The following is a 25,549-nucleotide window of genomic DNA, read 5'->3' on the forward strand; positions in this document are numbered from 1 at the left end:
GCCAAACCGCTGCGCCACCCAGGGATCCCTCCTTGTAGCTTTTAAAATTAAAAAGTTGAGGCAAAACCTCAAATAATGGTATTATATTATATGCATTTAGGGCAAATTTCTGATAGTGCTTGAAACAACTCCTCTATATTTTATTTTATTTTATTGATAAGTTTTATTTTAATGGCCATCATTCTGAGGCACATAACTTTTCCCTCTTCCCATATCCAATTAACCAGGTTTCTGTTTAATTACTTCTTAAAAGCCTCACATTTGCTAGTTTCCTTTTGTGATTTATACCTCCTCCTCAGGGAACCCATAGTAATGTTTCCTAGCTCATCTGATCATATCACTTCTTCCCCTTCAGTTCAGAACGCATTAATTGCTTCCACTGACCTGTAGAATCAGAGTGGTCTGCTCTGCATTTTAATAGCAAGTGATTGTTTATTGACGTTATTTTCCAAGAAGGTTGTACTTGTTTTTAGTTCCAGTCACAAGATTTATAAGAAAATTTCTTTCTATCCTCACTAACACAATTTGCTTTTTATTATGGTGATTAGCTGGTATGTTTTGGTGGTTGATATATCTTGTTGGGAATATTTAGTGGGATCTGGGTGTGAGATTATTTGGATGGAAGGACAGAGATGTAGACTATTGGCCCAAGAATGTATACCAAAAGATAAAATGAGAAATTGCTATAATAACTGATGGGTGAGAGAAAGGAAAAATAATCGTACGAAGTTGGGACAGTAAAGGAAAACTCAGTTTTATTCCTGTCTTTTCCTCCTGTGAATTTTTTTCCTGTGTCTCCCGTTTGCTCTCACACAGAACGCTATACTTCTATCACCACATGTGTAGAGCTTTTCCCTTTGCTTCAATTTTCTGAGACACCAGCTGGGTATCCTACAATGTAACTAACTCAGTTCTGACATTATCTATCTGGAAATTGTAGCAGATCCCACAGGTTAAGGGCTAGTCCCACAAGAAGCCTTTTGCGAGCAGGGGTTATCACCTGTGCTTCTGACCACTTGGCTATGGATTGAAGGTTCCTGTGATGCCCACTCCTTGGATTTGATTAATTTGCTAGAGCAGCTCACAGAACTCAGGCAAACACATTTACCAGTTTCATCAAAGGTGACAGATGAATAGCTAGATGCAGAGACACATAGGACCAGGTCTGGGAGGGTCAGGAGTCTCTGTCTTTGATTTGGGTTGCATTTACTCAACTTGGAACCTCTGTGAACTCCCCGTTATTAGAATTTTATGAAGGCATCTTCATGTAGGTATGATCAGTTATTAGCTACATTTCTAGCCCTCTCCTATCTCTGGAGGATGAAGGGATGGACCTAAAAATTCCAAACTTACAGTCATGGTTTGGTCTTTCTGGTGACCATCCCTCATCCAAGGAGCCCACTTAGAAGTTACTCTTTTATTTTAGGTAAACTCTACCTCAACTTGGGGCCCAAATTCACAACCCCGCGATTAAGAGTTGTATGCTTTACCTATTGAGCCAGTCAGGCGCCTCTAGAGTCAAACGAGTTGCTCCTAATGCTCTTCACATTGAAGAAATTACAAGGGTTATAGAAACTCTGTGCCAGGAACTGGGGGTAGAGACCAGTGTGTTTTCTATTATCTCATAGGGACTGCTAGCACAGTTGTAAAATGATACTCATAAATAATCAGTGGAATCAGGAGAAAAAGTCATTATAGGGGAAAAAATGTAGAATTTTGTTAAAATGACAGTAGTAATAAAGGAAAATGAGAGGTGGCGTCAAAGAAGGTATTGCTTGCAAAAATGGGGGAGCTGAGACAAGTTACTGTCCCCAACAAAAGGAATGATGGGGCTGGAGAAACAGACAAGAGGATGAGTGAAGGATGAGAGGCCCATACTCCAGAGTGGCTGACAGTAGTGAAGGAAGAGCAGAGATGGCCTTGTGCCCAAGGTCATCATTTGCAGCCTTTTAATCATTTAGACATTTTACCATGATTTACCTGCACTTCTACTTCTGTTGGCTTCTTTGTTTAATTTGGAATTTTTTGGCTCCGACCCCATATTTTGTGAATACTTAAACTTTCATTAGCAGTATCTTGCCGTCATTGTTTCCACTTACGTGGACTTTTATGTTTTTACTTTATTTATTTATTTTTTTATTACGTGGACTTTTTTTTTTTAATTTATTTATGATAGTCACAGAGAGAGAGAGAGAGAGAGGCAGAGACATAGGCAGAGGGAGAAGCAGGCTCCATGCACCTGGAGCCCGATGTGGGATTTGATCCTGGGTCTCCAGGATCGCGCCCTGGGCCAAAGGCAGGCGCCAAACTGCTGCGCCACCCAGGGATCCCTTACGTGGACTTTTAAATCCATTTCATAAATTCATTAAAGAAGTCAGGTAAAGTTTAATGATGCTTAATAAAACTTTGAGATTGAAATTAATAATACAAAGAATTGGGGGATCCCTGGGTGGCGCAGCGGTTTAGCGCCTGCCTTTGGCCCAGAGCGCGATCCTGGAGACCTGGGATCGAATCCCACATCGGGCTCCCGGTGCATGGAGCCTGCTTCTCCCTCTGCCTATGTCTCTGCCTCCCTTTCTCTCTCTCTCTGTGTGACTATCATAAATAAATAAAAAAAACTTAAAAAAAAAATAATAATACAAAGAATTTATGTAAAATTAGTCAAGGAAATGGAGATCTAGAATAAATTGTTTAAATCTTTGTTAATTGAAACTCATGTCTTTGGATTACTGTTTACCGTTTATCTATTAATACTTAATAGAATAAAATGTTAATGTCAACTTTATAATTAATTTAGACTTCAGGTTGATTTTCTCAGTCATGGTCTATTTGAATAGCCTGATTTAGCAGACTTGTGAGTAGTGCCAGACCTTGGATCTGAGGTCAGTGTCAGGAGGGCATGTAGAAGGAGGCCCCTCATATCTCTTGTCCAGAACTGTACTGTAGTTTATTTTGACTTTAGTGTTACTTGCTCATTGAACTTAGTCTCATAATTGTTTTCTTTTAATTTAAAAATGTTTTATTTGAGTACGGTTGACATACAGTGATCCAGGAGTTTCAGGTGTATGGATAGTTATTCAGCACTCTGTTATGCTGTGCTCACCACAAGTGTAGCTCCCATCTGTCACCATAAACACTATTAAACAGTACCATTGACTGTAATTCCCTGTGCTGTACATTTCATCCTTGTGACTTATTCATTCCACAACTGGATACCTCTGTCTCCTACTCCCTTTAACCCATTTTACCCATCACCCCACTCCCTACCCCTCTGGCAACCATCAGTTCTCTGTATTTGTGAGTCTGTTTCTGCTTTTTGCTTGTTTATTCATTTGGTTTTTTTAGATTCCACATATAAGTAAAGTTGTATGGTATTTGTTTTTCTCAGTCTGACTTATTTCACTTAGCATAATACTCTCTAGGTCCATCCATGTTGTTACAAATAGCACAATATTATCTTTTTTTTTTTTTTTTATGACTGAGTGATAACGCTGTGTGTGTACCACATCTTTATTCATTCATCTGTCAATGGACACTTGGGTTGCTTCCATATCTTGGCTATTGTGAATGATGCAGTAAACATAGGGGTGCATGTTTCTTTTCACATTAGTGTTTTTGTTTTCTTTGGGTAAAAAAAATACTCAGTAGTGGAATTATTGGATCAAAGAATATTTTTATTTTTAATTTTTTGAGGAGCCTCCATACTGTTTTCCACAGTGGCTGCACTAGTTTACATTCCCACCAACAGTGTGTAATGGTTCCTTTTTCTCCACATCCTCACTAACATTATTGCTTGTCTTATTTATTCTAGCCATTCAGCAGGTGTAAGATGATATTGTGCTTTTGGTTTGTGTGATGATTAATGATATTAAGCATCTTTTCATGTGTCTGTTGGCCATTTGTATGTCGTCTTTGGGAAAATGTCTATTCGGGTCCTCTGCCCACTTTTCAATTAATTAATTAATTAATTAATTTTACCACAGTGTTTTTATTGTTAGGCAAAGTCCTTCTCTTTCCAGGTCTTGGGTGTCTATACTTTTCAGGACAAGTTCCCTTACCCAGCTCCAGCAAAGGAAACATTTCAAGTCCCCAAGAAGCATTCTTAAAGCTCCTGAGAGAATAATAACAACTCTTCCAAATGCATCCTATGAAGTCTAGAATCCCTACCAAAAATGCTCACAGATGCAGACTGACTCCTGAACCCAGATGTGGGACCCATCTCACTTGTTGCACATCAGCAGCACTTCAAGTTCCTTGTTGTAGACCAGGAACTTCTGGAAGCCACTGGGCAGTATGTGCTTTGTTTTCTTGTTGCTCCTGTAACCAATGTTGGGTATCAAGATCTGGCCCTTAAAATCTTCTGCGTACCCTATTGTCAGTGCCTTTGGGTTTCCGCCAGTTGCACTTAATTTTGATATATCAGTCTGACTGGTGCCGGATGAACTTCTTGGTCCTCTTTTTAACGATCTTGGGCTTCACCAGAGGTCTGAGGACAGCCATGATGCTCAGCAATAGATGGCTGCCACCTCTGCAGGCAGTGCCGAGGAAGAGAGGAGCCCTCTGCCCATTTTTAATTGAATTGTTTGGTTTTTTGGTCTTGAGTAGTATATGTTGTTCTTACGTATTTTGGATATTAACCCCTTAATGGATATATCGTTTGCAAAGATCTTCTCCCATTCAGTAGGTTGCCATTTTATTTTGCTGTTGGTTTCTTCACTGCAAAAGCTTTTTATTTTGTGTAGTCCCAATAGTTGATTTTTTGCTTTTGTTTCCCTGGCCTTAAGAGACCTTTCTAGAAAAATGTTGCTATAGCCAATGTCAAAGAAATTACTGCCTATGTTTTCTTCTAGGAGTTTTATGGTTTCATGTTTCAGTTAGGTCTTTAATTCATTCCAACTTTATTTTTGTGTATGCTGTAAGCAACTTAAGTTATAATCTTTTAGTGGCTGGCAGTGAATCTGAAGTTCCTACAGAAATTATTTAATTATTTGATTACTTGATATTTCACATTTTGATGCACTTAAGAAGCTAGCAATTAATTCCTTGTGTCATCTTTGGTATGCTTGCTAGGTGAGTGTTGTGTGTATCAAAACTAGTGACCAGCTATTGTATCACCAGTCCCTTCTTTCCTTCAACAAGTCATTCATTCTACAGATAGTTAATTTGTTCCAGACATTGTTCTAGAAGGTACAACATAGATGTGACAAATGTCTCTGTTCTTATGGAGGGTCAGTGATAGTGGAAGGATAGAGGAAGACAGACAATAAGCAAATCAATAAACAAGAATTTCAATAGTAAAAAAAAAAAAAAGAATTTCAAGTAGTAATAAGTACAGTAAAGAAAATATGTTGCTACGATACAGTAACTTGGCTGGGGCCAGGGAGACACTAGATCTGTTGGTCAAGGATGGTTTCCCTGGATTGCTATCTCAGTTCCGCAACTTGAATGACAAGAAGGAACCAGCTGTTAAGATCTGAGGGGAGGCCAGTGGACCAGCTAGTGCAAGTGCCTAAGGCTTGATTTGCTGATGGAGTGAGGGAAAGCTAGAGTGGTCAGGCATGAGATAGAGAATAAGGGCCATGTTAGGAGTAGAGGCCTGTTTGAAGTTTTTAACTTTGTTCTGTGGAAATTATACTGAAACACACATCAAAATATAAAACAAACTCTTGATAAAGAAATAAATCCCGGGCAGCCCCGGTGGCTCAGCGGTTTAGCGCCGCCTTCAGCCTAGGGCATGATCCTGGAGACCTGGGATCGAGTCCCACGTCAGGCTCCCTGCATGGAGCCTGCTTCTCTCTCTGCCTGTGTCTCCACCTCTCTTTCTCTCTCTCTCTCTCTCTCTCTCTCTCTCTCTCTTTCTCATGAATAAATAAAATTTAAAAATCCTTTTATTAGTGCATTAAATAACATGAATGAAGTTCTAAGGTCTTAAGTTTTGAACTTAATAAGTTTAAATGATACTTAAAATTATCTCGAAACTATAATATGATATGAAAATAGATCTGGGATTTTGATGACAAAGACATAGGTACTGGGAGTCCTACTGTGGTTTATTGTGCACGTTAATAATGGAAGGAAATGTCAGATTCCAGTTAGAGGTGGAGAAGATAGAGAAAAGAAGGTGGAATTTATTTCTTTTCCGTGTTTATGTAGTACTTTGAACTTAAGCCTCTGTAGTCCTTGCGTTAAGACCCTGGAATAGGGATCCCTGGGTGGCGCAGCGGTTTGGCGCCTGCCTTTGGCCCAGGGCACGATCCTGGAGACCCGGGATCGAATCCCACGTCAGGCTCCCGGTGCATGGAGCCTGCTTCTCCCTCTGCCTGTGTCTCTGCGCCTGTCTCTCTCTCTCTGTGACTATCATAAATAAATAAAAATTTAAAAAAAAAATTAAAAAAAAAAAAAGACCCTGGAATAGATTGTGTAGGGCTTTCTAGGCAGTGATAGTGAAAAATGGAGTTTACCAAAAAAAAAAAAAAATTGATGTTCATCACTTGATGAATGGATAAATAGAATGTATCTATATCTAAATAATGCAACATATTTGTCAATAAAAAGGAATGAAGTACTGATGCATGGTGCCACATGGATGAACCTTGAAAACATTATGCTATGGGACGCCTGGGTGGCTCAGTGGTTGAGCGTCTGCCTTGGGCTCAGGTCATGATCCTGGGGTCCCAGGATCGAGTCCCACATGGGGCTCCCCACGGGGAGCCTGCTTCTCCCTCTGTGTGTCTCTCATGAATTCATAAATAAAACCTTTAAAAAAGAAAAAAAAAACATTATGCTAAGTGAAAAAAGCAGTGACAATATCCTGTGATCCATTTATGTGAACTGTAGGCAAATTTATAGATAGAGTGAGTGGATTGGAGGTTGCCTGGATTTGGAGGAGTGGGAGGAGGTTGGGGGATGATGGTAGGTTACTGTTAAGGGTATAGGGTTCCCTTTGAGGGCAGTGATAGTGTTTTAAAATTTATTGTGGTGGTGGTCACACAAATCTGTAAATAAACTGAAAACAATTGGATTGTACTTTTTTTTTTTAAAGATTTTATTTGTTTATTCATGAGAGACAGACACATAGAAAGAGAGAGGCAGAGACATAGGCAGAGGGAGTAGCAGGCTTCATGCAGGGAGCCCGATGTAGGACTTGATCCCGGGACTCCAGGATCATGCCCTGGGCCGAAGACAGGCGCTAACCCGCTGAGCCACCCAGGGATCCCCGGACTGTACATTTTAAAATGGAGTGTTGTTTGGTATGTGAATTATATTTCAGTAAAGCTATTATTTTTAATTCAAAAAACCATAACCATTTTGGGAGAAGAAAAACCTAGTTGGAAATTGGCAGCTGGGGCTCAGTATAAGTTATAGGTAGGGGAAAGAATTCAAAATGTTAAAGTTTGCAGGATAGGGAGCAGGTGAGCTCAGAAGGGGCTTATTGAGTCTTGAGCTGCAGCAAGGTTGCATGCAGCTTTTTCAAGTCTAGGATTCTTGTTCCTCCTTTGAGATGCCCTGTGAGAGTATTTGTTTCTAACAAAGGTCAGTTTCATAAAAGTTAAAGATTTGAACTGGGATACAGAATTTAGTTTAAAAAAAAAAATTCTTTTAAACACCAGCAAATGTTTTTGTACTTTTCATCTATACCCTGCTTTTCTGTGTTTCTTAGCATAGTGGTAGATAAGTACACTGGCCATTAAGCCAGTCTGAGGTCTTCAAATAGTGCTAAGTTTACTCTTGACTATGCAAAAGTTTGCCCTTAATCACTGCAAAACATTAATGGGCTAGGAAAAAGTCATTTGTGAATCAGTGCCACCTCTGTGCTTTGCTTCCATCATTCCCCTATTTACCAATAGCATTTGAGCTAGCTAACTCAGAATAAAGAACCAGGCGTTGAAGCACAACAGACATTATGTGGGCAAAGTGTTGTTTATAGACTGTCTAAATAATGTTTCACACATATGTACTATTTTTTTAAATATGTGTAGATGCTGTTGTGATTAATAAAACATGAATTCTTACGATAATTTTGCTGACTTCATAGTAGCTTTTCATCGTTTTCTCAATTAAGAGCTAATATTTCTAGAAAAGATTGGGAACTATTGCTTTGGAGCACAATGCAGTAGGGTAGAGATCACTTTCACAATTCTTATAAAAGAATAATTAGGTATCAGGAAAAAAATCCTTGCAATGTAACCAATAACAATACATAGTAACTATAGCTGAGCTCCTGTTAAATGTCAAGCAGTATATTAAGTGTTATGTGAGTTATCTCACTTATTCCTCTTCTGGGTAGCTGATGTCATTACTCCTGATGACACGGGAAAGGGGCTCAGAGTAACATGCTCCAGATCACAGAGCCAGTAGGTAGCAGAGTTGGGGTTGGCACCCAGGTCTGTAGTCAGGCATTTCACACTATAGACTCCATTGCTTCACTTACTCCTTCTCATATAATTGCTCAGCATGTGCTCTTAAATAGCATCAAAGTAAAGTGCCAGTGTAAATACTAGGCTTGATTAAACCTCTGTTAATTGGAATACTGTATTATTAATGCAAATTAGGGATATAAGGTAAGTTAGAGGCATTTTATTTTAATGACTTTGACTTTGGGGTATTAAATCCTTTTGGAGGGGTATTAAATCTATGAAGAAATACAATTCATTTAATTGTAATTAATATCATGTTTCTGCATCTCTAGTGCTTTGTATGAAGGAGATTACAGACGGGGGGGCAGTGTTTGTTAGTACAAAGCTTTGAGTGCCAGATGATCTCCTTTTCTATAAAATAAATACTAAACATTTGAATTAAAATATGGGAATAAATAGTAACTTTGGAGACTTGCTGCGCTATTTGTGTTTTTTTGGATCAAATACTGTTATCTCAGATGAATTTTTATGATGTGTGGCCTTGTATTTTTTAAAATAGAACTATTTTATTATTTTTTGCTTTCTTTTAGGAAAACACCAAGGTTTATTGTTGGCAGTTTTTGTCACTCCTCTTATTGATCTTCGTTCTGATTTCTCCAAATTTCAGGAAATGATTGAAACAACTCTAGATATGGATCAGGTATGTAATATACTCTTGAATTCAGCAGCAAAGTATTTTTGAAATGCATGTCAGAAGACTTCTCAAATTTCTTTGTTAGTACTTAAAATGTTATTTTTGAGAGGCATCTTTGAGACCGTGGATGTAAGATTAAGTGATGGGTAAAGTTTGTTGTTTTCTTAACAATAACAGTTGGTTTAGAGGATTAACAGAGGAAATAAATGTTGGGCATAACTGGCCTGGTTAAAGGAAATCTCCCAAATAAAAGATTTCACATGAAATCTGAATTTTGTTTTAATTTCAAGAGAGAGGGAAAATTGTAATCACTGAAGAAGAGAAGATAAAGGTAAATATGGAACACAAGAGATGGCAGCTTCTTGGTTTATTTTCCATGTAGGGAAGTCTCTGGGGGAAGAGGTTAGAATATGTGTGTATCTCCTAAATAGTTGTTGATACACTAAAAAGTTAACCATACTCTAATACTGTTGATGTCCAAATTTCTTGTTAGTTGAGAAGAGTATTTAATAGGGTGTAAGAGATCTATATTCTCAGGTCTTTAACAATGTTAAGCAGTAATTTGTATATAAATATAAAGTGGGAATAGTTTCTGAAATAGTTGAAAATATCCTTGTATGAAAATGAATTTGAAAGCAAAATGTATGAAATGGTAAATTTTACTCTGTTTAAAGTTTGTTTATAGAACAAATTTAATATGGGGCCATTGAATATAGTGTTTTTCAAATATGTGACTTTAAAAATCATTATCTTTAAATTTTTTTACACTGAATTTCCTGTCAAAAATGATTATGTAGGAAATATGAGCTGTCACATATTCAGCTTAGTTCTGCTGAAATCCTGCAGTTGACTTTGCCCTTTGTGGCCAGCTTTATTCTTCTAAAAGTTGCCATGCTTTTAATACTGTGGGTCTCAAATGTAAGCATGTTACCAGAATTGTCTGATGGGTTTGTTGAAACAGATTCCTGGGCTCTGTCCCAAGAATGAGATTCTTTCCATCTGGGGGAGGGCTAGAAAATTTACATTTCTCACATGTACCCAAATGATGCTGCTTGTCTGGGGACCATACTTGGAGAACTACTTGCGAATAAAGCAAATTACTTCTAATAAGTTAGGAGTGCAATCCTGTTTCATTTCACCAATTTGCAGCTTACTGCAAGTGCTGTGCTTTAGGGCAATGACTGGGTATCATCTGGCCAAAAGTTGGTGTGTATAAATTGAGAAATTTTAAGAGTTTCTTAAAGTTTGTAGTCCTTCTGTCAATGTACACGTCTTCTTTTGAAGACCCTATGCAACTACCCTTTTTTTTTTTTTTTAATATTTTATTTATTATTTATTTATTTAAGTCACAGACAGAGAGAGAGAGAGGCAGAGACACAGGCAGAGGGAGAAGCAGGCTCCATGCACTGGGAGCCCGATGTGGGATTCGATCCCGGGTCTCCAGGATCGCGCCCTGGGCCAAAGGCAGGCGCCAAACCGCTGCGCCACCCAGGGATCCCGCAACTACCCTTTTTTTTTTTTTTACAGCTGCCTTTTTATCTGGGTCATCACATTCACAGCCTGCCCAGTAGATGTGGAGGCCCTGCCTAATAGGACCTCTCCTCTCCTCCCTCTCCTTCTCTTAGTACAAAGCTGTCTCCTGCAGTAAGCAGTTTTCATTATACACAGGGTATTAGCTATTACTATGATAATTGCAAAAAGCAGCAGGATGATAAAATGTTGGATACTTTTGCTTCATATTATGCCTTTTGATTTATTCCTTTCCCACCTTCCTGCCTTCCTTCCCTCCTGTCATGTGGTGTTTTGACCTCATAGATCAGCCCTTTGGATACATACCTATGGACAACAAAAAAGCCAAAATGATGGTATGCTAAAATACCAGAATATAAATTTTCATTTTAATTTTTAAAAAATATTTTATTTATTTATTCATGAGAAACACAGAGAGAGAGGCAGAGACACAGGCTCCATGCAGGGAGTCCAACATGGGACTCTATCCCAGGTCTCCAGGATCACACCCCGGGCTGAAGGCGGCGCTAAACCACTGAGCCTCTGGGGTGCCACAAAATATACATTTTTAAAGTGTTTTCTTTATTTAAAGCTTTTCTACGTGTAAAGGCAACACATAGTATTAGAACAAGTGAAACAAAATGCTATGAAGAACTATAGAAGCAAAAGTGACCATGCTTCCCTCTTGAGATAAACAATGTTGACAGCCTAGTGTGTTTCCTCCAGCTCTATTACATTGACTTTCCTTATTGTGGATTAAGATTTTTTACTTTGACCTGAAATACTTGATACGTATCTGTTAAACTAGACTATACTGTGACTGTAAAATAGTAGTCAGTGTTAATTCTCCAGTGATGCTGTAGGATTAGAGTGTTGTAGGATTTTGTGTCTGGAAAGAGTAGATTTTAGGAAGGCAAGCTGTTCAATTATGTGGATATAGACTGGAAAAGAAGAGGTCATTTGTCCTAATTTCATTGTCCCTCAAGATTATGACAAACTTTGATTTCTTAATCTGAAAGTAGAACATTAAGTAGTTAATTTTGTAGGGTAGAAAAAACTTTTCTGCTCTCTTCTGTTCATTGTTGGAGGTATGCTAAGTTAAACTGTTAGATTAGCAAGAGAACAGACAGATTTTTGAGTTCATAGAAAAGTAAGATTCAAGGAGGCTGTTAGAATTTGGGGTTTATAAAAAAAAGAATTTGGGGCTTATGCACTTGCTTGGGGAGGAGAGAGAGAAAGCGCACTTTAGGGTAAAACATGACTTTTAGGAATGATTTATGAGCCCTTTGGAGAATAGATGGAGGATATGATAATTTTTACTACTTGATTGTGAAACTCCCTGGGAGGAGGGGATTTACAACAGCTGAGTTCTTTTGGGAGGCTCTGCTTTTATGGAGATGAGAGAGTTTAGAAACAAGATCTATTCTCAGATACTTCATCTTGGAATAAATTTTATGTTACTACGGCATATTCTGGACCCCCCTCATTAACATTAAGTACTGTGTTGATAAGATGTGAGTTGTGGGTTACCCTCACCACCACCACCCCCCATAGACTGTTGAAGGCTAAGCTCAGTATCAGTTGGGGCTCTTTCTTTTGCACATAAATTAAAACTCAGTACATTCTAGCTCATGAAATGAGAAGTCTACAGATAGAATAGGCTTTACCTTATAGTTGCTTGATCCAGCAGCTTATTGATACCATCCAGAGGATCTGATTTCTTCATCTTTTCTATCTTTGTGATATGAATTTCAACTAAATGCTGGTTCCTTTTCGGACCTAAGTTGGCTACCTACCAGTAGCAACTCATGCAACATTTCAAGGAAGAGTCCTGCAAGTTGCCTTGATGGAACCATTTTAGCAGTGATTGTGGCTAGGGATATAGAATGTGATGACGGGCCTAAGATAACTAGGGGTGGGTTATCCCTCTATTGGAGATACACAAAATGAGAGCACTACTGGGAAGGGGAGGGAGGGAAATGTGGTGTGGACAACCAACCTTGTCTACTAAGATACTGTTCTGTAACCTAAGACTTTCATATTTTATAGTGTGATGCTATCTTTTAAATAAATATGATTCCTAGTTAAAACCTGCTCTAGATTCTCTAGGGAGTTGGCCTAATAATAGCTTCTTTATTCTGTTACAAGCCTTTAAATTTACCTTGGGTTATAAAGTGAATTCAGCCCTTCACTGTCATTGTAGATATTTGTAATGAATTTAGACATTTAAATTACATGACTCAGAACTACTTTGAGCAAACCTCAGAGGATAGCAATCATTTCGTGTATGATTTCTGAAAGCTTTACTCACGTTTTCCAGCTGTGTACTTAGGAGCTCATGTAATGAAGGGGAACTGTCATTTTTTACATGAATGGTTGGATTAATTTGGGTTTGTTTCCCCCCCCCGCCCCCAGGCTTAGCTTTGTATATAATGCTTCAGGTGTTTTTGTGTCTGCTTTCCATAAATCTTATGGAAAGATTTTCTATATCTGAAGTATATATAAATGTAGATCAATACTGCCCCCAGGACAAGGTTCATAAAGGCAATGCATTTTCACCAAAAAATAAACATTTTCAGTTAGATTGGGTGATTGAGATATATTAAATTTTAAAATCTTTCTATACTGTATTTGAGCATTTTATCTTTGAATATGAATTTTTACATACACTTCTTAATGGCATTTCCTCTATTACTGGAAAAGTAGTGACTGGGATGGAAAAAATGGAAATAAATAAAATAAATTGAAATAGTTTTTTAAAAAGACATAGTTGCATGATCCTAATACAACTGTATCATTGTATGAGTATATGTAAGCTGTAAAGATACTGTAGTATATAAATGCTTTAATATTTTTGTTCTTGGAAATGAATTTAAAAAATCAAAAAAGGGAAAAAATATTCATGTCCTCCCACTTAGAATTAATTCTAAATACATGTTAACATTTTTGCTTATAATTATCCTTGTTTTCTATTTTTTATTTTTATGTTTTGGTTGAAGTATAGTTGACACACTGTGTTAACATTAGTTTTAGGTGTACAACATGGACAACTCCATGTGTAATGCTATGCTTACCGCAGTGCTATTATGGTACCATTGACTATATTCCCTAAGCTGTACCTTTCATGCCTGCGATTTATTCATTCCATAACTGAAAGCCTGTATCTCCCACCCCCCTCCCTTCTGACAGTTATCAGTTCTTTGTATTTATGGGTCTATTTCTGCTGCCCCCCCCCCCCTTTTTTTTGGTGGACCATTAGATTGTTTCTAACTCTTGGCTATTAGGATTAAGGCTTTTATGAACAGTCATATACAAGTATTTGAGTACCTGTTTCTAGTTCTTTTAAGTATTTATTTAGGAATAGAATTGCTGGGTCATATGGTAATTTTATGTTTAACTTTTTGAGGAATCACCAAATTGTTTTTTAAAGTATCTGCACCATTTAACATTCCTGCCAGCAATATAGGAGGATTCCAGTTTCTTCACATTGTTGCTAATAATTATTCTTTCCTGTTGTGGTTTTTTGTTGTTTTGTTTTTGTTTGTTTGAAGACTTATTTTAGATCTTGTGAGCCCGGTTGGGGGGAGGCAGGTGTCCAGAGGGAGAGAAGTCCTCAAGCAGATCCCCTGCTGAATACTCAGACACCCCCACCCCACTCCCACCCAACAAGGATCTCAGGTCATAACTGAGACGAAATCAAGATTTGGCCATTTAACTGATTGATGAGCCACCCAGGTGACTCTATTTGTTTTTTGGGTATTTGTCTTAATAGCCAATCTAGTTTGGGTGTGAAGTGGTATTTCATTATTGTTTGATTTATGTTACCCTGGTGGCTAATGTTGGGCATCTTTTTGTATGTTTGATGGCCATTTATTTGTGTATCTTTGGAGAAATTTCTGTTCAGATCCTTTGCTCACCTTAAAATTGGGTTGTCTTTTTGTTGTTGAGTTGTAAGAGTTCTATATGTATTCTGATAGTAGACCCTTTTTCTAGGGAATATATACTTCTTAGTTTTCCACTTGCCTCAAGTTATTCATAGTGATTGCTTATTATTTTTTTTATAATACTGCTGTATTTGCAGATACATTCCTTGCTTATTTTTAATTTAATTTGTGCCTCCCCCAGCAATTCTTCCTTTCCATAGTTCGTTTTTTTAGGGAGTCAATTTGTGACTTTTTTTTTTTTTTAAGATTTTATTTACTTATTCATGTGAGAGAGAGAGAGAGGCAGAGACACAGGCAGAGGGAGAAGCAGGCTTCATGCAGGGAGCCTGACATGGGTCTCGATTCCGGGTCTCCAGGATCACATCCCGGGCTGATGGCGGCGCTAAACTGCTGGGCCACCGGGGCTGCCCAATTTGCGACTATTTAAGTCCTCTTTTGTATCTTTGCTTTTTATTTCGTTAATTTCAGTTCTTATGTATTTTTTCCCATCAATTTTTGGTTGTTTCTTTTTTTAACCTCTTTAGTTGAATGCTCACTATTTTTGCAGCCTTTTCATTTTCAGTAAGCATTTAAGATTACACTTTTCTTTATATGTATTGCTTAATTTTGTTCACAATGTCTGTAGGCTTGCTCATTTTTGATCTACTGAGTTATTGAGAGATATGTGGACTTCTTTATATAGTTCAGTCCATTATGCCTTTATATATTTTCAACATACAGAGCTATAGTTTGTGTTGAACTGAACCTTCATCATTCTCTATGGACAGTATCCTTTGTAATGCTTTTTGCCTTAGTTTTTTCTGTGTTTTGTTTTGTTTTTGTCTGATAGTAAGAGGGCTATCCCAGAGTTCTTTATTTAGTTTTTTACATGATGTATATTTTACCTTCCTTTGTGAGTCTTTTGTGGTAACGAAACTTATAGCTGGATTTTATTTTTTTTATTTTTTTTATTTTTATTTTTTAAAATGTTTATTTATTTATGATAGTCACAGAGGGAGAAAGAGAGAGAGGCAGAGACACAGGCAGAGGGAGAAGCAGGCTCCATGCACCGGAAGCCCGATGTGGGATTCGATCCCGGGTCTCCAGGATCACGCCCTGGGCCAAAGGCAGGGACCAAACCCCTGCGCCACCCAGGGATCCCTTATTTATTTTGATAATCTTTTAAGTGGCAATTTGAATTTATTTCTGCTATATTACTTTGTGATTCCTGTTCTTCCTGGTTCCCCTCATTATTCATTTTGTCTTTATTTTGTGTACATTGATTGGGTTTTTAAAATTCCATTTTGCCTTGCCTTATCCTTCCCCATCCTATTGCATCCATACTGGTTTGGAAGTTTTTCACAAATTTTTACAAAATGTGTATACATAACTCATCAAAATCAAAAGTCTCTCAATATCTTCTCATTTATCCCCCAAAATACTAGGACCTTAGGATATCTGTGATCAGGTGACATTTCTTCATTATTGGCTGATATTTTAGTTCTTTTTTACCCCTTTACATTTCCATTCTATACAGAGTTAAGTTTAGATTTGCCCATATGCCTACCAATTTCTTTGGTATTCATTCCTTCTTCCTGAATATTCTTTAGGAGTTCTGTTATTGGCAGTCTGTTTAGTCAGGTTTTGTTTATTTGAAAATGTCTATTTCACCCTTGTTCTTAAAGGAATTTTTTGTGGGTGTACAATTCCAAATCGGTAGTAATTTTTCCTCAGTTAACTATGAGATTGTATTGTATGCCATCCTTTGACTTGTGTTATTCCTGTTTAGAAGTCCTGGCTCCAGATGCCGATTCCTTTTACTTCTCTGAGTCCAAAAGTGGATTTCTTTTTCCTATTTGGATTTGCTCTGTTTTCTTAATCAGAGGAGTCATGTCTTTTATCAACTCTGGAAAATTATCAGTCATTATCTCTTTGAATGCTGTGTTCCTTCACTCTCCTAACTGTGGTTGGACATATGTTAGACTTTCACATTCTTTTTCTGCCATGTGTTTGTGCTGCTCTCTTTGTGATCACTTCAGATGTTCCAATTCACTGAGTGTCTCTTCAGCTCTGATGCGTTGTTTAACCAATCCATAGGGTTTTTTTTTTCTCCCAATGATTATATTTTTGTTGATAAAGTTTTTTGGTTCATTTATAACTCTGCATAGTTTTTTTTTAAGTTGTATCTTGTGGTCTTTGCTCATGTGTGTTCCATTCTCTATTATATCACTTCAAACATTTTAATATACTTAATATTCCATATCTACAATTTCTTGGCTTAAATCTACCCCTTGTTTCTGCTGAGGTTTTTTTTTTTTTGTGACTTTTTTTTTTGTGTGTGACTTTTATTGTTGGTGGCTTCTTTCCTTGTCTGTTACATATATTTAGATTATGAATTTGCATCTGTCTGGGTTCTGTCTGTGCAGATCATACATCCTCCTCTCCCCCAGATAAAATTTGCTTTTGCTGTGTATCTCACAATGTAAGCCAGGAACTTTTTTTTTTTTTTTCTTTAAGATTCTGTTTATTTGTTTAGGGAGAGTGAAAATGTGTGAGCAGTGGGAGGGAGAGAGAGAATCTCAAGCAGACTACGCTGAGCGCAGAGCCCCACCTGGAGCCTGAGATCATGACCTGAGCTGAAATCAAGAAGAGCTGGATGCTCAACTGACTGAGCCACCCTGGTGCCCCATAAGCAAGGAACACTTTTTAAGTTAATTTCTCAGCCTGGAGTTTTTTTGAACCATTGGAGCAAAGATTTACCTGCTCAGAAGCAAGCAAGAAAGAAAAAGAAAGAGGGAGAGAGGGAGGGAGGAAGCAAGAGAAAGAAAGATAGATGGCTTAATCAAGAATATGGTTTTCTGTCACAGCAGTATGAGCATAGCAGCAAAGGACTGGCAGGATAACCCTGCTGTCTCTGTGACCTGTTTCTTCCTTTGTTGCTCCAGATCCCTAAGGGTATTGCCTTCAAGGTCCAGGTTGGCTTACTACCTTATCATTAATCCAGCCAGTGGGAGAAGATAAAAGGGGAAGAGGAGGATGCATTATGGAAATGGTACACCTCTTTTCTGCTCACATTCTGTTGACCAGAATTTAGTCCTATCCCTACACCTAGCTGCAAGGGAAACTGGAGATGGATTTTTTGCTCTTAGTAGTTCTGTATCCTGTGAAAAATGGTCAGTTCTATTACCCTAAAAGGAAGGGATAATAGAAATGGCAACAGTGAACAGCCTTTTTCCACTGCCAACGAAAGTGGCAGACATTTGAAATCTCAACCCCAGTGAAGTTCAGGTTTTTGTCAGGGAGGAAATTCTGCCCTTTCTTTCCCTTTTCTAGGGGCTTAGTCTGAAAGAGATTTTTTTTTTTTTTAAGGATTGATTGATTTGAGAAAGAGCAGTGCTCGAGGGGGTGGGGCAGAGGGAGAGGGAGAGGCTTCCCGCTGAGTGTGGAGAGGCTTCCCGCTGAGTGTGGCCCGCTAGGGGCCTCTGAGCCCAGGTGGGGCAATGCCAGCCCAACACGTGGCTGCATCATCCCAGGACCCTGAGATCGGAGCCCAGGCGGGGCAATGCCAGCCCAACACGCGGCTGCATCATCCCAGGACCCTGAGATTGTAACAGGAAATGAAACCAAGAGTCCAGTGCTTACCGTACTGAGCCACCTAGGTACCTCTAGAGATGGGTTTTGAAAATGGTCTTTCTGGCCTGGCTTTATGCTGGCAGTTCTCTATTTTGCAGGGGCTCTAACGTCTAGTTTTTTCTAACTCAACTATACGTTTATTTGAAAAACTGTTACGCTGTTAGTTATTTCTAGGGTAGTGGAGTGCTTTTTGTTTGTTTTAAGATCTCCAGTAGCTTCCCTATTTATTTTCTCCTACTTAATTATTTAAATCTAGCTTTCATGTGACTTTTGATTATAGCAAGTCTTTCTACTACAGTAGTACAGGTAACTTTTTTTTTTTTCTTTAAGATTTTTTTTGAGGGGCAGCCTGGGTGGCTCAGCAGTTTAGCACCGCCTTGGGTCCAGGGCCTGATCCTGGAGACCCGGGATCGAGTCCCACGTCAGGCTCCCTGCATGAAGCCTGCTTCTCCCTCTGCCTGTGTCTGTGCCTTCTCTCTCTCTCTCTCTCTCTCTCTCTCTCTCTCTCATAAATAAATAAAATCTTAAAAAAAAAAATTTTATTTGAAAGAAGTCAAAATGGGGGAGGGGCAGAGGGAGAGGGAGAAGCAGACTCTCCACTGAGCAGGGAGCCCAGTGTGGGGACTCAACCCCAGGACCCCATGATCCTGACCTGAGTGCTGAGCCAAAGACAGATGCTTAACCAACTAAGCCCACCCATGTGCCCCAGTAGTAGAGGTAATTTGATTCAGTAGTGTCTCTTCTTTTTTCTTTAGTGTGTTGTGTTTATTCATATTTAAATGATAGTGTTAGGACCTGATTAACTTTCTTTTCTTCTTCATTCTTTTATCTTGTTTCTTAATTTCATTATCGTATTTGGAGTTCCAAGCCTGGATTTCTTTTTCTCCATCTTCTGTGTGTAGTCTGATGTAATGAGTGTGTATGTTTCTGGTGATAGGTAGGTGATGTTGTTGGACAGACAACTAGAGGTCGTATGCTAAAGCCTGTTAGAATACTTCAGTTCTAGGTTAGAATACTGAGTTGGGTAGTATATTTTACTATCCCAGATTGTTAGGGAGGAGTGATGTCTTGCCGAAGGGTACCCAGTTTGGAGTGTGGCCCTAAAGTATTTATTTTAGTGCACCAGGACCCAGTCATTCACTTTCCCTAGTTTCACTCCAGTCTCCTCAGCAATGTTTTTACCACAGTATTTCCCCCTCCTGAGACTGGGAAATGGAAGGATACTGGTTCTTCTTTCTTTTCTAGATTGGGGATTATTAGCAAGGATTCTCAGGATTGACCGATAGGCTTCTGGAAGATGGGGGTGAGGATAGGAGCTTGACAGGGCTCACTTCTCTTAAGTTCACTAGAAGAGGCAAACGCTTTAGCAGTGTCAGCCTACTGCTGTAGCATTATTTTCCCTGGAATTATAAGTCTTGGCTCTTGTTTCTAGATCATCTTCACTCTCTGTTAGAATAAACAGTATAATATTATTGATGTACCATCATGCAGATATTGTGATGTTTATCATTTTTGGGTTTTGCTAGAACAGATAAATCTGCAGAGATCTTATTTATTCCTGTGTTGTTTTGCATCTGTTGCATTATTCCTTAGGTTGAATTCCTGGGAGTAGAATTGCTGTGTCAAAGAGTGTAACAAATTTCTCTGAACCTTCTCGCATACTGCCTTTTTTTTTTTTTTTTTAAGGTTATAACAACTTAGATTCTCACCAGAAATGAATGAGTATAGTAATTTCATTGTAGCCTCATTAGTATTTGGTGGTAGGATTTCTTTTCCTTTGAAAAAATAGCTGTAGAATAGTATCTTAAGGTTGCTTAAATATTCATATCTTTTATTGTTGAGCTTTAGCATTTTTCTGTGTTAGTTTACTACTTAATTTCTCTGTGAGTTATGTTTTTATGTTTGCCTATTTAATGACGTTGATATTTTTCTCATACATGCAAACCAAGTTCCTTTACAAAAGAAAATGTTAACCTTTCCATTTTTAAATTTTTGTAAAGCTACATTTACAGATCTTTTTGTTTTTTAAAAATTAGGTTTATTCAAAAATTTAAATTTTAATATAATGAAATCTCAGTTTAAGTTAAACAAGTTAATTGATAAATATTTTAGTCTCTTTTTTTGCTAACTTTTTGTAATTTTAGTCCTTATTCTTGTGTGTTCATCTGTGGTATGTAAAGAAGGTGTGCCCTGATTAAATGGAGAGTAATTAGAGATTAATTATATTAATCCCAATTATTATGTTTTTAAAAATCTCCTTGTCTAAGAAAACTGACTATCCTCTATTGTGTGTTTCTACATAATTCTTTTTTAGTAGGGTTTTTGTGCTTTTGTTTTTAATAGGCTCAACACCAAACGTGGGGCTTGAACTTTTATCCCTGAGATCGAGTTGCATGCTCTGCTGACAGAGCCAGTCAGGCTTCCTTCCTGTAATTCTTTTTTTTTTTTTTTTTAAGATTTTATTTATTTATTCATGAGAGACGGAGAGAGGTAGAGACGCAGGCAGAGGGAGAAGCAGGCTCCATGCAGGGAGCCCGACATGGGACTCCATCCTGGGCTTCTCACCCCGGGCTGAAGGCGGCACTAAACCACTGAGCCACCTGGGCTGCCCCCCCTCTAATTCTTTTTAATAATTCTTAGTATCTGTAAGGATATACTTCATTCTTTTTAAAAAGGTATTCTTTTCTAATTTTGTCTAAGTATTAATTGTTTTGTTTCAAAAAGGGATTCCTATTGGACAGTCTCTTAGGAATGAGTAGATGGTCATGTTCAGTTTGGTTTTCTTTTTTGATGGTTTACCTTTTTGTTTACCAGTTTTGTTTTGTTTGTTTTTTTTTAATTTTTATTTATTTATGATAGTCACACACAGAGAGAGAGAGAGGCAGAGACACAGGCAGAGGGAGAAGCAGGCTCCATGCACCGGGAGCCTGACGTGGGATTCGATCCTGGGTCTCCAGGATCGCGCCCTGGGCCAAAGGCAGGCGCCAAACCGCTGCGCCACCCAGGGATCCCAGTTTACCAGTTTTAAATATTCCAATAAGCAGTAATTTTTTTACAAAAGTCCTAAATAGTTAAGACTTTGTTTCTAAATATTTTCTGTATACATTTGCCATTGTAAGTGAGAACTATCTTTCATTATGATTTCTTGCTGGCTATTACTGGTAAGAATTTAGGGAAACAAAGTAAGAGATTTTTTTAAAAGGATTTTATTTATTTATTTTAGAATGAGTTAGAGAGCAGGAGTAGGGCAAGGGGCAAAAAGAGGGGGAGAGAAAGAATCCCAAGCAGGCTGCTGAGCTTGGAGCCCAACCCTGAGATCATGACCTGAGCCAAAATCAGGAGTCCGACATTCAACCAGCTGAGCCACTAGACATCCCCTTGAGAGATTTTGATCAGCTTTCAGTGTGCAGAAATGAAATTCTGTAGCTTTTTAAAAAAATTCTGAGGTTCTGAAGATGAATTCGTGGTTTGAGTAAAAACTATGCATTCTGTTAAAGGCTATGAACATTGAACGTTCTTTAGTAATGTTCAGGAAGAACATGTTGAACATTGTTTAGGGGGAAGTATAAATAAAAATAGCTACTACTAGTAGTGATATAAGTACTGCAGCTTTTTCATCTAATTTTTGGACATCTAGAGCTCTAAGCTCCTTATAAACAGAATATTACATCTAATAAGTGGAAACTCCTTATAGTCTTGGCTTAAAACATGAGTTTAACTCAAAATACAAGTGAAATTCAAATGAAGGAAATGAAAGTACATTGTTATTTCCATCTTTACCCATCATTTATAGAATTCAGCTATTTGTTCTGTTTTTAGGTGGAAAACCATGAATTCCTTGTAAAACCTTCATTTGATCCCAATCTGAGTGAATTAAGGGAAATAATGGATGACTTAGAAAAGAAGATGCAGTCAACATTGATAAGTGCAGCAAGAGATCTAGGTAAGAAGGCCTCATTGGTGGTTTGAGTAATTCTTTTGTCTCTATATCCTCCACACCGGTGCCAGAATTACTTTCCTAGAAGACACAGTAGATCATGCCACTTCCTTGTGTAAAGTGCCAGGCCTTTCCTCCACAGAGTAAGATTACAAATACTTCCAAGTTGAAGTATAAGATTCTTTGCATGTGGAGCCTCACCCTCTTCCAGATTCATCTCTTACTAACTCTATAACCCTAGGATGATCCCACATTCCTGACAGACAAGTCAATTAAGAGGCCCTTGCATCATTTCCTTCAAATAGGATCTGTATTAAATGTCACCTCCTCTGTAAGCTTCATTCTACTAGGAATGGTTCATTTATTTGGTGTTTGGGTTCCCAAGCACTTCATTAACATCAGCATTTTTTAAACATCTGCCTTCCATACTAGATTTTTTTTCTTTTTGAGAGCGAGAGTGCATGCATTAGTGTGAGTGGGGAGAGAGGGAGAGGAAGAGAGAAAAATCTTTTTTTTTTTTTGGTAAGATTTTATTTATTTATTTACGAGAGAGATGGAAACATAGGCAGGTGGAGAAGCAGGCTCCCTACGGGGTGCCTGATGTGGGACTTGATTCCAGGACCCCTGGATCATGACCTGAGCCAAAGGCAGACGCTCAACCACTGGGCACCCAGGTGCCCCAGAGGGAAAATCTTAAGCAGAGTCATCCTCACCCACTATAGAGCCCAATGTGGGGCTTGATTTCACAGCCCTGAGATCATGACCTGAGCTGAAATCAAGAGACTGTTGCTTAACTGACCCAGCCACCCAAGCACCACCATACTAGATTATTAATTCCCCAGTTAGTCCTAATTATTCACCCTAATTTGTTTTGAATTTATGAACCTTTTTGTTTGAGAATCTCTCATGTTTGTTGAATGAATAAATAAATCTTAGCACATTAGAAGACCCCTCAAGTAGTAATTCTTATTAAACTTTTGGATAATTTTTTTTTTTTAAGATTTTATTTATTTATTCATGAGAGACAGAGAGAGGGGCAGAGACCTAGGCAGAGGGAGAAGCAGGCTCCCCACTGGGAGCCCGATGTGGAACTCCATCCTGGAAGTCTGGGATCACCCTCTGAGCTGAAACCAGAGGCTCAACCGGCTGAGCCACCCAGGCATCCTACTTTTTTTTTTTTTTTTCCAAGACTTTATTTATTTAATCATGACAGACAGAGAGAGGCAGGAGCAGGCTCTATGCAGGGAGCCTGACATGGGACTCGATCCCAGGTCTCCAGGATCACACCCTGGGCCGAAGGTGGCGCTAAACCACTGGGCCACCGGGGCTGCCTGGCATCCTACTTTTTGAGAAATGGATGAAAGTTATGAATCCTCTTCCCAAAAATATGTCCATACCTACATATACAAAAAATTTGCAAATAGTTTCCATGAAAAATCCATATATGGGCTAGACCCTAGGTAAAGAATCTTTGTCTTTCTTTACCCTTCTCATTTCATAGCTCTTTTTACATTCCTTTTTCTTTTTTTCTACATTCTTTCCACAATCTCTTTCCTCCCCAGCCCAGTGAAGTCTGTCTTTAGTTGTTTGCTGGTACTAATATTTGATAGCCATCCCTTAGCAATTAAATTTATAGATATGATCTCTCTCTTCTGGCTTACACTCTAAAGATGACATTGATGAATGAGGTGATGAGGACAGATTTATAAAAACTCAAAAATCTTAGGTAAAGTCTAGCTGATTGATCGTTGCTTATTTTGGGAAGTTTCCTATACTTAACAGACAATATATGTCCTAGTTGTATAGAGTTTGATTGTGAGCATTTTAAGTTTTTGTATGGAAAGTATATTTGTGCACTTTAATCATACTCTTTATTAGTTCCAGAGAAATTCTTTAGTGAAATAAAGAACCCTGATGCAGAACTCCACAAGGACAGGGCCCATATCGGATCCATCCTTGTGCCCATAGCCCACTGTTGTGCTCTGCAGACTTGGATGGGTACACCCAGAAAGCATTTCTGCATCAGAAGCTAACATTAATAAAAGAGTTTAAGGTTTTTATAGATAGCCTTCATTCATATAGTTTTTGAGAGAAGTAGTTCAAATATTTCCCAGCTAACCTTAATTTCCAGTGTGCTGTCTTATAATGAAGGTATGTTTTTCACCATTTAGAGTTAATTGTTTTAGATATTTACATTGAAAAACAACTGTAGACATCTATGACCTTTTTCTTTATTTCCATTTCATGAAGGTTTGGATCCTGGCAAACAGATTAAACTGGATTCCAGTGCACAGTTTGGTTATTATTTTCGAGTAACATGTAAGGAAGAAAAAGTCCTTCGCAACAATAAAAACTTCAGTACAGTAGATATCCAGAAGAATGGTGTTAAATTTACCAACAGGTTTGTATTACCTATATTATTTTGTTAAGCCTTCAGTAGCTCCAAGGAACTAAATTATTCTCGGATGAAATGTGCATGTTCCATAAGGAAGTTTTACCTTATTAATTGATATGAGGTATCAGGTAAGAAAGAAGCTTTATATTCTTTTTATTTTTTTTACATGTGGATGAATTTATTCAGCCCACCGAAAATGTGTTCTCACTCTGTGCCATGCTCTTTATTAGTTGCTGGGGCCATGTTGGCTCTATGGAAGCTTTATATTCTTATAAGAGCCTCATCAGGTGTTTCAACACTACTTGTTAAATAACTCCTCTCTTCCTCATTGACTGAAGTGACACTTTGGGTCTGTTTTTAAGATTCTTTCATGGGGCACCTGGGTGGCTCAGTGGAGTGAGCGTCTGGCTTTTGATTTTGGCTCAGGTCTTGATCTCAGGGTCATGGGATCAAGCCCTGCATCCGGCTCCCTGCTCAGTGGGGAGTCTGCTTGAGATTTTCTCTTCTTCCTCTTTCTAAAAGAAATAAATCTTTAAAAATAGAAAAAAGATTGTTCAGAACACCTAGGTGGCTCAGTGGTTAAGGGTCTGCCTTTTGCTCACGGCGTGATCCCAGAGTCCCGGGATCAAGTCCCACATCGGGCTTCCTGTATGGAGCCTACTTATCCCTCTGCCTATGTCTCTCATGAATAAATAAATAAAATCTTTAAAAAAGAGAGAGAGAGAGAGAGAGAGAGACACCTAACTCTGGGAAATGAACAAGGGGTAGTGGAAAGGGAGATGGGCAGGGGGTTCGGTGACTGGGTGACGGGCACTGAGGGGTGCACTTGATGGGTTGAGCACTGAATATTATGCTATAGTTTGGCAAATTGAACTCCAATTTAAAAAAAAAAAGATTGTTCTTTCACATATCTCTCACCATTCTTTTTTTTTTTTTTAAGATTTTATTTATTTATTCATGACACACACACACACACACACACACACACACACACAGAGGCAGAGACACAGGTAGAGGGAGAAGCAGGCTCCATGCAGGGCGCTGGACATGGGACTCGATCCCTGGTCCCCAGGGCGAGGCCCTGGACTGAAGTGGCACTAA

At 38.4% G+C, this 25,549-nt stretch overlaps 1 protein-coding gene across 1 annotated transcript in view; it reads left to right on the forward strand.

Annotated features, from left to right (window-relative positions):
• MSH2 (mutS homolog 2) overlaps nt 1–25,549 on the forward strand; it is a 76,311-nt gene that overhangs the window by 36,670 nt on the left and 14,092 nt on the right. Inside the window, exons 8-10 of the mRNA XM_025466175.3 lie at nt 8,948–9,057; nt 21,936–22,059; nt 24,304–24,454. Of these exons, the coding sequence (XP_025321960.3) occupies nt 8,948–9,057; nt 21,936–22,059; nt 24,304–24,454 (385 nt within the window). The remainder of the gene's footprint in view (nt 1–8,947; nt 9,058–21,935; nt 22,060–24,303; nt 24,455–25,549) is intronic.

Source organism: Canis lupus, chromosome 10 (genome assembly GCF_003254725.2).
Source record: "Canis lupus dingo isolate Sandy chromosome 10, ASM325472v2, whole genome shotgun sequence".
NCBI classification, from domain to species: Eukaryota; Metazoa; Chordata; class Mammalia; order Carnivora; family Canidae; genus Canis; species Canis lupus.